The sequence below is a fragment of the Colobus angolensis genome, unplaced genomic scaffold (assembly GCF_000951035.1).
Source record: "Colobus angolensis palliatus isolate OR3802 unplaced genomic scaffold, Cang.pa_1.0 Scaffold164, whole genome shotgun sequence".
Classification (NCBI taxonomy): domain Eukaryota; kingdom Metazoa; phylum Chordata; class Mammalia; order Primates; family Cercopithecidae; genus Colobus; species Colobus angolensis.
This window is the reverse complement of record NW_012114755.1, coordinates 2,079,926-2,095,014: the sequence shown is the minus strand read 5'-3', so window position 1 is coordinate 2,095,014 and position 15,089 is coordinate 2,079,926. Positions and strand designations below refer to the sequence as shown.

General features: G+C 38.4%; 1 protein-coding gene across 2 annotated transcripts in view; it reads left to right on the top strand.

Annotated features, from left to right (window-relative positions):
- UEVLD (UEV and lactate/malate dehyrogenase domains) overlaps positions 1–14,027 on the top strand; it is a 72,944-nt gene extending 58,917 nt beyond the window's left edge. For both annotated transcript variants that reach the window (XM_011937469.1, XM_011937468.1), the window contains 4 exons: positions 423–596; positions 7,269–7,329; positions 9,603–9,726; positions 11,157–14,027. In XM_011937469.1, the coding sequence (XP_011792859.1) occupies positions 423–596; positions 7,269–7,329; positions 9,603–9,726; positions 11,157–11,324 (527 nt within the window). In that variant the 3' untranslated portion in view covers positions 11,325–14,027. The remainder of the gene's footprint in view (positions 1–422; positions 597–7,268; positions 7,330–9,602; positions 9,727–11,156) is intronic.
- Positions 14,028–15,089: the final 1,062 nt, after the last annotated feature.

Below are 15,089 nucleotides of genomic sequence, written 5' to 3'. Positions count from 1 at the left end.
TTTTAGTAGAGACGGGGTTTCACCGTGTTAGCCAGGATGGTCTCGATCTCCTGACCTCATGATCTGCCCATCTCAGCCTCCCAAAGTGCTGGGATCTAATGTATATTAAAAATATGTTATGGGCCAGGCACGGTGGCTCACGCCTGTAATCCCAGCACTTTGGGAGGCCAAGGTGAGTGGATCATGAGGTCAAGAGATCAAGACCATCCTGGCCAACATGGTGAAACCCTGTCTCTACTAAAAATACAAAAATTAACTGGGCATGGTAGCACGTGCCTATAGTCCCAGCTCTATATATATATATAATGCTGCAGTACATTGAGGGCCTAATATACTTACTAAAATAATAAATATTTTGTGAGCTAGGCTAGAAGTATATATTTTTTAACCTTTACATTTTTTACCTTGTATGCAATATTTAGTGGAAATCATGACCTATGTAACATGGAAACTGAGTGCATTTCCTGCAAATCGAGTGATTGGAATTGGATGTAATCTGGATTCACAGAGATTACAGTATATTATTACAAATGTTTTGAAGGCACAGACTTCAGGCAAAGAAGTATGGGTTATTGGCGAGCAAGGAGAAGACAAAGGTAAGAAGTACATTTTTAGGCTGGGTGTGGTGGCTCATGCCTATAATTCCAACACTTTGGGAGGTCAAGGCAGGATTGCTTGAAGCCAGGACTTCAAGACCAGCTTGGGCAACATAACAAGACCCCATCTCTACAAAAAGATATAAAAAATTAGCCAGACACGGTAGTGCATACCTGTAGTCCCAGCGACTCGGGAGACTGAGTGGGAGGATCCCTTAAGCCCAGGAGGTCAAGGCTGCAGTGAGCCATGATTGCACCACTGCATTCAAGCCTGGGTGACAGGGTGAGACCCCATTGCTAAAAAAGGAGTACGTTATTATTAGTTATAACCAAAATTGCCAGTGGTAATGGCATTCACATATATCTGAGGACTCCAGAATTGTGGGCTTAATTGGCTTTGTTCCACGTTTGAGTGTGCCTTCTGTATAACAGGCCCTATATTGTGAATAAATTCCTCATATGTGTCATTCTGATTGTAATTACTTTTCAGTAAATTTAAGGTTAGACAAGACCACTTAGTAGGATTTTATATTTTTTAATTGAACTTCAGAGTCCAGGATTAATTTAAAACTTTAATTTTCCAGAAAGAAATATTTAAATAAACTTTAAAGCATATATAGAACTCTTTCCTTTACTCTCCCCACCCTTCAACCTTGCTTACCTTTCCCAAGTTCAGACCTTCTCCCTAGATACATACCTCCTGTCCGCTGCTTTTTGAACATAATTTTCACTCATTGTTTATCCCTATGGTCTTTTTCTCCAGCCACTTGCTCTTTCCCACAAAAGGCATTCAGTCTCCTGTATTGGAAAGCTCCTTTTCCTATTTCAAAGGAATGCTTTCCTTATTTGACTTAAGAATCTCTTCCCTTACTCCTTTATTGTTTATCTCTTGCCATAAAGCCAGGTTGGTCAGTGATTAAAGTGCTCTTTACCCTGATTTTGTTCATTTAAGTATATGAGTATAATAAAGATACAGTATACTATTTGAATAAGTGCCAAAGTGAGTACTATACACTTACAGTGCTTGGATACTTACGAGTGAGCATTTAACATGGGCTGAAATTACTAGAGAAAATTCTATAAAGGCCATTTGGAGTTTGAACTGGAGTTTGGATGAATGAATAGGATTTTAATAGATAGTGAAGAGTAGGAAAAACATTCTAGGAACGGGAAATCAGAATTAGGCAAAAGCACAAAGTTAAGTATGGCATATTCATGGGTTAAAAAATGTGGACTGCTTGTTGCAGAAAGTTTCAACCAGATAAATGTAATTGAAATTACATTTTGAAGATCTGTGAATACTTGATCGAAGGGTTGGAAAGTGACTTGGGGAAAGTTAGTCATTACTTCATCATTTGAAGTACTTTACTATTAATTTCACTCAGCGTGTAAGTGCTGCAAGGTAGAGCACGATACAGAAAATAACCTCTCTGGGCTGGGCGTGGTGGCTCACACCTGTAATCTCAGCACTTTGGGAGGCCAAGGTGGATGGATCACAAGCTCAGGAGATCAGGACCATCCAGGCCAACATGGTGAAACCCCATCTCTACTAAAAATATAAAAATTAGCCAGGCATGGCAGTGTGTGCCTGTAGTCCCAGCTACTCGGGAGGCTGAGGCAGGAGAATCGCTGGAACCTGGGAGGCAGAGGTTGCAGTGAGCCAAGATCACGCCATTACACTCCAGCCTGGGTGACAGAGCGAGACTTCATCTCAAAAAGGAAAATAAAATAAAATAAAATAAAAGAACCTCTCTGCCTGTGAGGAGGTGATAATTTACTTGGAGAATTCGAGAGAGACCATGCACATTAAAAAGTTAAATAGATGTCAGACCATATTTCCACAAAGCAAATGACCTTCTCAAAACTATTTCCTTGGAATTTAAAGTGTCATCTATACTTTGATGCCATTAAAATAAAATATTAACATTGATGATATCTAGGTTAGTGGTAACTTAAAAATTTGTAGTTTTCTGTGCAGTAAAAATATGTAGTATTTATGTAATTTTAAAGCAAAGCATTTTAATAAAATAAAGCAGTATTTTAAATCTGTAAAAATCTGCACTGGCTACTAGAAAACTCAGTGCTAGAATGAGGCAGCCTATAGAATAAACCCTTAAAAAACCCGACAGTGTGACTGAGCGAAAATGCTTCTGAGGCTCCAAATGCTCCCTGACACTACACACTAATCAACAGGATCCTGGAAAACTGTAGCAAACAAGAACTTCAAGCAAATGTATTCAAGTAATGAATGTCTAGGGATTCGAACAAACTCAAAACCCAACATAGACCAAACCCTCTGGTCCATGTTGATCTCTTGCTTGCCTGGTTATTGCACATCTCACATCTTCCCCTCTAGTCTACCCTGTAAATGATGTGAAATTAATAGTATTAGTCAAAACTTACAGAGTGTTTATTGTGTGCTCTCACATATTAATTCAGTCTTCCTAAAACATGTTATTATTTTCAAAAGCTTTCAGAGGCTTCCTCTGACCAAACCATTAAATTGCATTGCTTGGCACTCAGGGACCCCCAAAATATTACCCTAATCTTTCCTCCCAATTATAGTTTGGGAGATAGCCATGTTACGAGAGAGCTAGAAGGGACCATCTATTACATTTTGTTTTAGGGAGCCAGTGAATGTAGGCATTGTAAAAGTGACCTGCCTGGAAGCCTACAGCTTTTAGGGTCAAAGGACTAGCACCCAGGTCTTTTGTCTCCCAGGCCTACCCCACAGCTTTGCCACAGGGACATTTACTCACTTTGTTTACCTCCCTTATAATCTCTTTGCCTTCTCGGCCATCTTACTGATATCTTTCAAGGTCTAAGTCAAGCACCCCTTATACAATAAAGGTTTTTTCCTGATCACATCACTTCACAGTGATTTCTTCACTCCTTTGAGCTAAAGCTATTTCAGTCTATAAGGTAATAAACTACATATTGTCTCATCATGTTTCTTATGTTGTCCTGCTGCTTTTTCTTATCTGATTTGTGTATGACCTTCTCCTTATTTAGAGTACAATTTTTTAAGTTCTTTTAGTTGAAAAAGTAGTACATTCACACTGTAAAAATAAGTACAAAAAGATATGCAGTGAAAAGTCTCCCTTAGATGCCAGACACTCAATCCTTCTCCCTAGGGACAATCACAGTTATCAGTCTCTTTTATAATCTTCCAGAAATATTCTATGTATAGACAAGCACACATGTGAAATAGACATCATACATCATTCTTCACCTTGCCCTTTTACTTACCAATATGATTGTGGAATGATTGCACAGTAACATAGAGCTCATTCATTCTTTTTAACTACTGGATATACCATAATTTATTTAACCAGCCTCTCTAATTTACAAGTTTTGAGGAATAGTTGATATATAATAAATATTGAATGAGTGAGAATGTATGAAATATGGTTGTATTAATTTCTCAAGTCTCATAAAGAGAAAATACAGGCTGATGTGACATGATAAATATACCATCTACCCTAACCTAGTATATTTGGTAAAGGAAGAAAACAATCTAGTAGAAGTTATTGTGAGCTCTTTAAAGAGGAACAATTTAAAACCTACCAAAAAGCAGTTTGTGTTTGATTAAATGACCTTTCATCCCAAATGTAGGAGTTTATTTTCAGAAACATTTATTGACCACCTGCTTTGCTCAATAAACACTGTGTTGACTGCTGTTAGAACTATATAGATGTGTAAGAACCTGACCCTGTCTTTAGGAAACTTTGAGTCTAATACTGGAAATGACTGGAAGGCTGTATTGACATACTCTGAGAGAGGTCCAAGGGAAGTAGGATAAAACCACAGGGAAGAGATGCAGTAATTCTGTCTTGAGGTCTCAGATTGGAACTAGAAATAGAGAGATGTAGGTGCATGCAAAGTGAGATCGCATAAATGTAGTATTATGTAATATTTGACACACATAATGCTAGTATTAAAACATAACTGAGCACTGATGAATCCGTACTCAAATCAAGAACATTACCAATACTGAAGTTAACTATTTACTTCTCCCCAGTCCATCTCCCTGTCTGCCTTCTAGAGGTACCATGTGATCACTTTTTATTCTGTCTTCTACTCTTCTTGAAGAGCTAGTTATATCCATGGATAGGTATATTTACCTTGGTCCTGGTGTCAGAAATGGATTAGAAGCTCCCTCTGCTGGTTTCATGTACAGATACCAACTGGTTAGACTTTTGCATAAGTGATACCATCACAGTAATTGCAATTATAATTACTTTTCATTGTGCCTACTATGTGTATTAAATATTTTGCATATCTCATTTAAATGTTATAAACTCTCTGTGCAGGAGTGGTGGTTTTCCAGATTTATACATGAGGAAACGTAAGGCTCAATGAGATAAGTAATTTGCCCAAGATTACATATCTGTGAAGGGCAGAACTGAGATTTGAACCCTGATCTGACTCTGAAGCTGTGCTCTTCCTTGCTGTCACTTAAGATAATTTATCTAGAGCATTTAGTACAGTATCTGGCACAGAGCAAACACTCAGCAAATGGTAGCTATTATTACAGTGATTGGCAAGACAGTGATGAATAGAAAATTGGCAGAAAGACATATAAAAATACTCTTTGAAGTAAAGCAACATTAGGATTTGGAAATAGATATAAGAGTAGCAGTTGTGTAAATAAAATATTCTCTTCAGGTATTTCAGAGACAAGCGACAGCTACAGCCTAGGGAGGAATCACATGACATACAGGACCTTTAGATCTATTTCCTGCTTCGTCTTCTCCCATTCTCCCAGGCATTCTATGCCAGTCAGATGGTTGACTTGCAGTTACTGAATGGTTCATGCACTCTCATGCCTCCTTACCTTAGGACCTGCTGCTTCCTTTACCTGAACTCATTCACTTGGGTAACTCCTGCTTACCCTTTAGGATTGGGCTTGAGTGCCACCTCTCCCAGGAAGCCTTCCTTAATTTTCCAAGTTAAGTAAGTTCATACAAATAATGTAACAAATTTTTAAAGTAATCCACCTATTTCACTTCTATCTAAGTAAAACATATATGCCAAAACACATTTTTCAAAATACCCGGGCTAATGTTTAAAGAAAATAATCCACCTATCACCCTTCTATCTAAGTAAAACATTGTTAAAAATCCCTTAATTTGTCCACATGTATTTATATTTTTCATAAAACAGTTCATGGTTTTGTGTTTTTTTCTTATATAAAAACTTTTGGCTGGGTGTGGTGGTACACGCCTGTAATCCCAGCACTTTGAGAGGCCAAGGCAGATCACCTGAGGTAAGGAGTACAAGACCAGCCTGGCCAACATGGTGAAATCCTGTCTCTACTAAAAATACAAAAATTAGCTTGCTGTGGTGGCAGGCACCTCTAATCCCAGCTGCTTGGGAAGCTGAGGTAGAAGAATTGCTTGAACCTAGGAGGCAGAGGTTGTAGTGAGCCAAGAGTGTGCCACTGCACTCCACCCTAGGTGACAAAATAAGACTCTGTATCAAATAATAATAATAATAATATTAAAGTGTGATATAAATTTCTAGTTTGGCCGGGCGTGGTGGCTCACACCTGTAATCCTATCACTTTGGGAGGTCGAGGTGGGTGGATCACCTGAGGTCAGGAGTTCGAGACCTGCCTGGCTAACATGGCGAAACCCCATCTGTACTAAAAATACAAAAATTAGCCAGGTGTGGTGGTGGGTGCCTGTAGTCCCAGCTACTCAGGAGGCTGAGGCAGAATTGCTTGAACGGAGAGGCAGAGGTTGCAGTGAGCTAAGATCACACCACTGCACACCAGGCTAGGTAACAGAGTGAGTCCATCTCAAACAGAAAAAAAGAAAACAATATATATAAAGAAATTTCCAGTCTGTGTATACAGCTTTGAAGTTTTGAATTGTTTTTATAAATGATGTAGTGAGAGGAAATGGGTAACCCAGAAGATTCTTTTAGAAAACAGGACCCTGGGGCCAGGTGCGGTGGCTCACTCCTATAATCCCAGCACTTTGGGAGGCCGAGGCAGGTGGATTACGAGGTCAGGAGTTCAAGACCAGCCTGGCCAACATGGTGAAACCCCGTCTCTACTAAAAACACACACACAAAAATTAGCAGGGTGTGGTGGCATGCACCTGTAGTCCCAGCTACTCAGGAGGCTGAGGCGTGAGAATCGCTTGAACCCAGGAGGCAGAGGTTGCAGTGAGCCAAGATCATGCCACTGCACTTCAGCCTGGGCGACAGAGTGAGACTCCGTCTCAGAAAAAAAAAAAAGGAAGAGGATTCTCTGCCTCTGTAAGAGCTATGGAAATTCTAGCCCAAAATAGGTGATCAGATTATTCCTTACCTGGTGAAATTAGTCTCAGTGCATTTCTCAGCAGAACAAATGTCAAGTGCTTATAGATTTCTACTTTGATAGTAAAATGGCCCTTGCAGAACTTACCGATAAGGGAGAACAGGTAAGGAGACTGCAAGTAGACTTTGGGGATAATGTTTTTTGTAGTTCAGAGTTTTCCTCACCTTGGGCTAGTGGTATAGCACATTTATTGTCATCCAGTGGAAAAATCTAACTTGCTAGAAATGGAAAAACTTCTATATAAATATTAGCACAGGTACCTTGACTGCAAAAGATCGGTTATCACATCTTAATCCAAAGAGAGTCATTGGCAAAACATAATTAATTCTTCATCTAATTTTTAGTGCTCACATGGAGTGGCCAAGAAGTAATGAGTCATACCTCTCAAGTGCAGCTGTCCAACAGGTAACACTGACTGGAAATTTGCATTTATCCAACGAAAAATCATGTACTTCATAGCTAACAGCTATTTATACAGTATGTACTTACCAGGCTTCTGGAAACAAAACTAGTATGGACAAACACAAACGTATAAAGGAGCACTGTTTTATATTCTTTGATTTCTGCCGGGCGCGGTGGCTCAAGCCTGTAATCCCAGCACTTTGGGAGGCCGAGACGGGCGGATCACAAGGTCAGGAGATCGAGACCATCCTGGTTAACACGGTGAAACCCCGTCTCTACTAAAAAATACAAAAAACTAGCCGGGTGACGTGGCGGGCGCCTGTAATCCCAGGTACTTGGGAGGCTGAGGCGGGAGAATGGCGTGAACCTGGGAGGCGGAGCTTGCAGTGAGCTGAGATCCGGCCACGGCACTCCAGCCTGGGTGACAGAGTGAGACTCCGTCTCAAAAAAATAAATAAATAAAAATATATTCTTTGATTTCTTATCTGAAGGTAGATCTAAGAGTGCTTTGCAAGCTTTTTCAGATAACACAGTTCACATTTAAAGGGTAAAACATGTTCTTTATTTGTAGACAGTGATTTGCTGCTTCTATATCTAAACATCTGAGCCTCGCTCTGTCACCAGGCTGGAGTCAGTGGTGTGATCTCGGCTCACTGTAACCTCCGCCTCCTGGGTTCAAGTGATTCTCCTGCCTCAGCCTCCCAAGTAGCTGGAATTACAGGTGTGCACCACCACGCCCAGCTAATTTTTTGTATTTTAGTAGAGACGGGGTTTCACCATGTTAGTCAGGATGGTCCCAGTCTCCTGACCGCATGATCCGCCCACCTTGGCCTCCCAAAGTGCTGGGATTACAGGTGTGAGCCACTGTGCCAGGCCAACAATTTTCTTAATGTAGAAGATAATTTGTTCACACCACTTAAAAATGAATATTTATTAATCACATGCAAATAGAACTGGAAATCAGTCTAATGTGAATGGATAAGCCATATTATATGTTCAGGCAAACAAAAAGTGTAACACACAGATCCTTGTATCTTTTGCTTTTATCCAGAGGCCTTCCGGGGGTCTGTACCCCATAGGCAGGACTCTACGCAGAATTTATATTCATGCCATCTGCTGTTTCACTGTCATATAATAACATTTTCCTGAAGTCTGAGAGGTGGCATTTTTAGTTTTCGAAGCCATCAGCTTATGACTTTTAGAATATAACAACTGGAAAAAGTGTTCTCTTTCTTATTGAGAAGATTAGTGTATGGTATAATTCATTCTAATCTGATTATACAATCTTGCATTTATACTTTTTAAAAGGAAAAAATTTAAGTGTTCATATATTTTTATCATTTACAAAAGAATGTATGCTTATTATAAAATTTCAAATACTGTAGATATCTATAAAGTATTAAAAGAAATTAAAAAGCTAAGGTAATTCCATTTTTCAGAGACAACCATTTTTGACAACTTAGTGTCCACATGCCCAAAAAATTTTTTTCTACTCAGGAGGCTGAAATGGGAGGATCAGTTGAGCCCAGGAGTTTGAGACCAGCTTGGGCAACATAGAGACCCTATCTCTAAAAAGAAAAAGTTGTTTTTCAATGCTTCTACAAATGTATAATAATACAGATTTGTGTTATTCAAACTATCTTGCAACTTGATTTCTTTCCTTAATGATAAATCTCAGACATTTTTGCACATTGTACATTTTAAATCTACCTTATTCTTCTCAAAAGCTACATGGTACTACATGGTAGTGATTTGTTTAACCTGTCCTCTTTTGATGAGTTGTTTCCAAATATGCAGACATGCTTATTATGTACATCTTTGCACACTTGAGCATACTGCTATAAGATAAATACCTAGAAGAGGAATTTCTAGATCAGATGTTACCAAATCTTCTTCTTAAAAGGTTAGATCACTTTACATTCTCAACAGCAGTTATGGGAATGCCTGTTTATAGTTTCTCCAAGTTAATTATCAGTCTTTTTAATTTTTGCCAGTTATCGGTAGGCAAATTGGTATTTATTGTTTTAATTCATATTTGGTTAAATATCAATGGCAGTGAACATTTTTTATGTTATTAGGTCATCTGTATTTTCTTTGAACTGCCTGACATCTTAAGAAAAGTTTAAATAAACATTAGATTATCTATAGGCTTCCCTAACAATTGCTGTATAACTCGTTTCTGTCATAGAAACATCTAATTAATACCTTAAGCAGAATGTAAAACTAAATGTGCATATTCTGTGGATTTTCTGAGATCATATATTTTTGTAACCTAGAGCCATGGAACTGCTTAGAGTAAAAGGTCAAAGATCCTGGTCTGTTGGACTATCAGTAGCTGACATGGTTGACAGTATTGTAAACAATAAGAAGAAAGTGCATTCTGTATCAACTTTAGCAAAGGTAATTGCTATTCTTATTCTCTCATTATATTTTAAACTTAGATATTATGAATACAAAACTAGCAAAGTCATTATTCATACTCTGACCCCAGGTGTCTTCAGTATCACCAGCTTTTAGAGTAACAGGTAGGAGAAAGCAGTTTAGTTTAAGCCCTATCCTGCTTAGCTATGAGAAGTCTGCCAGCTTGGGCAACATAGTGAGACCCCCATCTTTACAAAAACAAAAACAAAACTTTGCCAGGCATGTAATAGCCACTCAGTAGGCTGGGGTGGGAGAATCTCTTGAGCCTGGGAGGTTGAGGCTGCAGTGAGCCATGTCACTGGACTCCAGCATGGACAACACAGCGAATCCCTGTCTCCAAAAATAAAATCTTGACTGGGTGCGGTGGCTCATGCCTGTAATCCCAGCACTTTGGGAGGTGAGGCGGGCGGATCGCTTGAGGTTAGGAGTTTGAGACCAGCCTGGCTAACATGGTGAAACCCCTCCCTACTAAAAATACAAAAACTAGCTGGGCATAATGGCAGGTGCCTGTAATCCCAGCTACTTGGGAGGCTGAGGCAGGAGGTGGAGGTTGCAGTGAGCGAAGATCACACCACTGCAACTCCAGCCTGGGTGACACAGGCTGAATTGAACACTAAATTCTAGTGTTCAACAGCATAGCAGGGTGAGTGTGATTATTAATAATTTATTGTACATTTCAAAACAGCTAGAAGAGGGCAGGTGTGGTGGCTCATGCCTGTAATCCCAGCACTTTGGGAGGCCGAGGTGGGAGGATCACTTGAGCTTAGGAGTTCAAGACCAGCTTGGGCAATACAGAGAGACCTCATCTCAAAAAAAAAAAAGAAAGAAAAGAAAAGAAAAGAAAAACAAAATAGCCAGAAGAGACCATTTGGAATGTTTTCCACACAAATAAATGATAAATGTGTGAGGTGATGGATAGCCCAATTACCCTGATTTGATCATTACACATTGTATGCATATACTGAAATATCACATGTATCCCACAAATACATACCATTATGGTACCAGTGTTTTTTTTTTAAGATGTTATTGTCATTTGACTGTGCCCAGAGACCATCCCATGCCCCTCCCCAGGAAATCCATTCTTAACTATCTTTTTTCTTAGCCCCCAACCTGCTACCCATATTGCAGGTGGGTAGCTTACTTCTCTACAAAATGGGTGTCTGACCAAGTTGCTTCTATCTCTCAAAAATTTTCTGAAATGATAAGTTTATAAAATCAGTGAATGATTGTGAGGTCTGGACTTCTAAAAATAAAATAATAAGTAAATGAACAAAAAAAACTTGTATCACTTTGTCCAACTTGTATCACTTTGTCTTAGAACTAAGAAAGCAAGAAAGTATGCATTTTTGTATTAACTTCTTTGCAGTGATTTAGTCCTATTAAAATCCCTATTTTTCTCATTTCAGGGATATTATGATATAAATAGTGAAGTGTTTTTAAGTTTGCCTTGCATCCTTGGAATCAGTGGAGTATCTGAAGTCATCAAAACCACACTGAAAGAAGATACAGTTTCTGAGAAACTCCAAAGCAGTGCATCCTCAATCCATGGTCTCCAACAACAGTTAAAACTTTGATTCTCAAATGCAATTTGAGAGGCTGGACTTCTACCCAAAGGGAAAAGTCATTTAATTTTACCAATATATATAGGTTTGGGAATTTCTGTATCCTGCTATTTATCCTTACAAACTGCTTGGTTAAAGTAGAGGGTTTCTTGATTAGCTTTGGGATTTAAATCCTTAAGAAGTTACATAAGGAGGGGAAAAATTAATTTTATTTGGGGTTCTTGAGATATCTATGCTGCTCTTCAAATCTACAGCAGGGGTAAACATTCATCTGAAGTGTGCATCAATTTAAATCATATATGCTAAACTAAAAGCACAATTCACACTTTGGAAATATTTTATAAGTAATACATCTTTAAAAGAAAATTACCCTTTGACTTTTATAATAAACGTAAGTTCAAGGCCCAGTATGGATTTACAAAATCTGTGTCAGTTGTACATTCACAGGATCCACAGCTTAAGTTACTAATGTTTCTTGTGTAAAATCCTGTTGGTAGTAATAGTAAAGCATTGTATTTCCCTTCTTCAAATTAATTAGCTACCAAAAAATGGAAAAGAATTTTACATGCACTTTAAAACAGAAAATGGAAAGTGAATTTTTAAAATGATATGCATTAAAAGTTTAATTTAATTTCCAGTGGGACTTTATGAAATTTTCTATAACTTCTTCCTGGAGTATATAAGATCTCCAACATCTCATAAATTAATTGTGATATTAGTAGAACCATAGACAAATGTATATTTTTAGTGGAAACAGATTATGAATGAAAGCCAAGCAGCTTACTTTAGAGCCAAACTATGAGATTTTCATTAAAAACATTGGTCATAATAGGGAGAGGTCGAATGGACTCTCCCCATTATTTGTTCTGAGCAAATCCTTTAACCTCTCCTGATCATACAGTTCAGAGTACACACACTTTGGTGATGGATCAACAGAAATATTTTCTTGTGTGAAAGATGGCTTATTATTACTATTGTGACATTACAACTAAAAGTAACAGTTAACATGAACACTTCATATATACCAGGCAGCATGATAAGCACTTTATTATTTTACTGAATCCTCACAACAGCCCACTGAGGTAGGGACTATTACCATCATCATTTTATAAAAGGAAATTGAGGTTTAGTCCTCAAGAAGTCTTGGCTATTAAGGGGCACTTATCCATACAACCTCTACTTTTTCTAGGCACTAAAAGGGGGAAAAGGCTTAACAGCCAAAATAGTTATCAAAAGACCCTAAAGTTGGGGTCCTATACACCATGAAAGGATTACTTTTATTCTCATGTAAGGGCATGCTTTTATAAAAAACAAACATGGGCTGGGCGTGGTGACTCATGCCTGTAATCGCAGCACTTTGGGAGCCCAAGGCAGGCAGATCACAAGGTCAGGAAATCGAGATCATCCTGGCTAACACGGTGAAAGCCCGTCTCTACTAAAAATACAAAAAATTAGCTGGGCGTGGTGGCAGGCGCCTGTAGTCCCAGCTACCTGGGAGGCTGAGGCAAGAGGATGGCATGAACCCAGGAGGCGGAGCTGGCAGTGAGTGGAGATCACACCACTGCACTCCAGCCTGCGCGACAGAGCGAGATTCCTTCTCAAAAAAAAAAAAAAAAAAATGTTTAAAAATTTGCCAGGTGTGGTGCTGTGCACCTGTAGTTCCAGCTACTCAGGAGGCTGAGGCAGGAGGATTGCTTGAGCCCAGAAGTTCAAGATTACAATGAGCTATAATCATGCCACTGCACTCTAGGCAACACAGTGAGACCCTGTCTTTAAAAAAATAAAAATAAAGCAAGCATATAATAGGTTAATCCAGACAGAGATAGGAGGGTTTATAAGGCCAGACACATCCTAGGTAAAGAGGAAATAGGCAAACTAACGCTGTTTTAGTGTAATAAGGAATGCTTATAATGATGAACTTTAGTCATAAAGAAAAGGTGAAATTATATTCAGTAACCCATGTTTAAGAAAGCAGAAAAGATTTAATATGCTTGGAAAGATTCCCATCAGAGTTAACTGGATAAAAACCTTGGACATTTGAAGAGAAAAGCATTTAGGTCTATGTAATTTCAATATGCATGCGAATTAGTTCATGTTACCCTAACAATGTATTCTTACTGTCCTTTTTTATGAAATAGGAAAGTAAAACTGAAAGAACTATTGTTTTTAAACTAGCCTTTTCTAATATTTGATATCTAAAAGTTAGATAATATGTAATATGCTTTTGAACAATAACCAGAAAATATTGTATAATAAATTACCAATAACTCATTAATTATAAAAGGAACATGTCAATACAACAAATGTTTATTTAACACCTACTGTTATTCCAAATACTGTGTTAGAATTTGACTATTCGAAGATGAATAATAGTCTTTGCCCTCTGGAAGGCCACAATGAAGAAGTAATTCTCTGTTATCAGATATTTCTTTGAGTGTTAAGTATATTAGTAATCATGTTGTAAATCCCAGTGTAAGTCAAGAAGCAATATCACCACCACCACCTCCCTATGATTTTGTGATAATTTGACATTCTCAATGCTTAACTTTCATGTTTTTATTTTTACAAAATCATGCAGCGCTTGTTACAATTTTTAGTGGGGTTTGGATTAAAATGCTTTTTTGATGTAGCAGAAGACAAATTTTTTTCCATTTTACATTGTTTTCCTTAAATATTAAGAATAATGAACAAAATAAACTGATTTCAAAATCACCAGGTGATACTTCATTTATTAAGTGAAAGGAAACATTCAGATTAGGGAGATTTTTTCATACAATTCACACAGCACCCAGGATATTTAGTTATTTTGTGTAAAATGAAGAGACTAGATTTTATCAATTGTTTTCAAACTTTTATTTATTTATTTATTTATTTATTTATTTATTTATTTATTTATTTATTTATTTATTTTTTGAGACGGCGTCTTGCTCTGTCGCCCAGGCTGGAGTGCAGTGGCCGGATCTCGGCTCACTGCAAGCTCCGCCTCCCGGGTTCACACCATTCTCCTGCCTCAGCCTCCCGAGTAGCTGGGACTACAGGCGCCCGCCACCTCGCCCAGCTAGTTTTTTGGGGTTTTTTTGTATTTTTTAGTAGAGACGGGGTTTCACCATGTTAGCCAGGATGGTCTCGATCTCCTGACCTCGTGATCCGCCCGTCTCGGCCTCCCAAAGTGCTGGGATTACAGGCTTGAGCCACCGCGCCCGGCCTCAAACTTTTAAAAATTATTTTTAGCAAGAAAACTTTTAAAATCTTTTTGTTTTTGAGCCAGGTTCTCACTATATTGCTCAGGCTGGACTGAAACTCCGGCTCAAGTAATCCTCCTGCCTCAGCCAATGGAGTAGCTGGGACTGCAGGTGCACCATCAGCTTATTTGTGTTTTCATCTGTGATAATCGGGGGATTTAAAATTCTCCACTAATATACGTGAGGATAGAAATCAAAATGCCTAATGAGTGGAAAAAACTCGTATTTAGTGTTGAAATGGCAAGCAACTTTCAAAAGCATTTCAACTACTGTTACCTTCACATCAAAAAATTAACTGATTTTGCTATTTCTAAAACCACAAAGACTTTTTCCCCACACACATTCAATCCTTCATGGTTCCAATGAAATAGATAAGAAGTTAACACTGTATATTGAGGTATAGTGTTGACCCTGAAAGATTGCAAAAGACTGATGGTAAACATGCAGCAAGAAAGCTTTTTAAACAATATATTGCTGGGCACAGTGGCTCATACATGTAATCCTAGCACTTTGGGAGGCTAAGGTGGGAGGATCA